The sequence below is a fragment of the Bison bison genome, unplaced genomic scaffold (assembly GCF_000754665.1).
Source record: "Bison bison bison isolate TAMUID 2011002044 unplaced genomic scaffold, Bison_UMD1.0 scf7180017864227, whole genome shotgun sequence".
NCBI lineage: Eukaryota > Metazoa > Chordata > Mammalia > Artiodactyla > Bovidae > Bison > Bison bison.
The window spans coordinates 102,695-103,636 of NW_011494799.1; the positions used below are offsets into that span (position 1 = coordinate 102,695).

General features: G+C 37.3%; 1 protein-coding gene across 4 annotated transcripts in view; it reads right to left on the reverse strand.

The window, feature by feature from the left end:
- The window catches only part of PHF8 (PHD finger protein 8), a 103,202-nt gene that overhangs the window by 48,972 nt on the left and 53,288 nt on the right, over positions 1–942 (reverse strand). For all 4 annotated transcript variants that reach the window (XM_010845879.1, XM_010845878.1, XM_010845877.1 and 1 more), the window contains exon 10: positions 569–660. In XM_010845879.1, coding sequence (XP_010844181.1) covers positions 569–660 — 92 coding nt within the window. The remainder of the gene's footprint in view (positions 1–568; positions 661–942) is intronic.

Genomic DNA, 942 nt, shown 5'->3' on the forward strand with positions numbered 1-942 from the left:
TTTGGCAGCATGCATCAAGAGTCTTAAATTTTTCATATACTTTGATTTAGCAATTGCTCTTCTAGGAATCTATCCTGAAGAAACAATCAAGAAATGAAGGACAAAGACTAATGCAAATAGATATTTACTGCATGATTTTCTAGAACTATTCCCCAAATAAATAAATAAAAAGGAAGCAACAATAAACAAGTGGTTAGGTAAGGATGGTACATCCCAGCAAAAGAATATCATGTAACTATCAATGTTTCTGGAGAACTTGGTGACACAGAAAAATTAAGATAAAGCAATCAATTCAGATACAAAATTATATGTACAGGGTGATAGAAATCATGTTTTAAAAATGCATATTACAAAAAAACAAAACAAAATATACCCGCATGTTAATTCCCTGTGTGAGTGTTAAAATTACAGGTGAAGTTTTTCTTTCTTAATACTCTTCTGTCCTCTACTCTAATGCCAGGAGCCCACAAACCTCCCTGGTATCTTCTACCTCCCCAGAAGATCTTCCCAAAGCCAGTCCCTACTGACAGCAGACCTCTAAAGTAGATAGAGAAATAAGTATATTTACTTCTTTCTTTGTCCAGGCTCTAAAGGCCAAGTTCAGAGCTTTACCACCATGGACCAGGTAGGAGGCAGGGTGTCTCCTGTTTTCTCGCAAACCTACAGGGGGAACGAGGAAGGTAGAGTGTCAAAGAAACCATGCAGGGAAGTGAAGGACTTTTTAATTTTTTCAGACAACCAGAGAAAATGTTCAAGGTTCTGAGCACAACTCTAGATCTCAGTTCTTATAATGGTGTTCATTTTATGAGTACCTTGACATCTACTATCTCATTGAACCCTATACCCAACCCTGTAAGCCAGATATCATCTTCATTTTATAGTTCAGAAAGTAAGGCCCAGAGAGGCAAAGAATACAAAGGCCATACCTGGTAAGTGACAAAG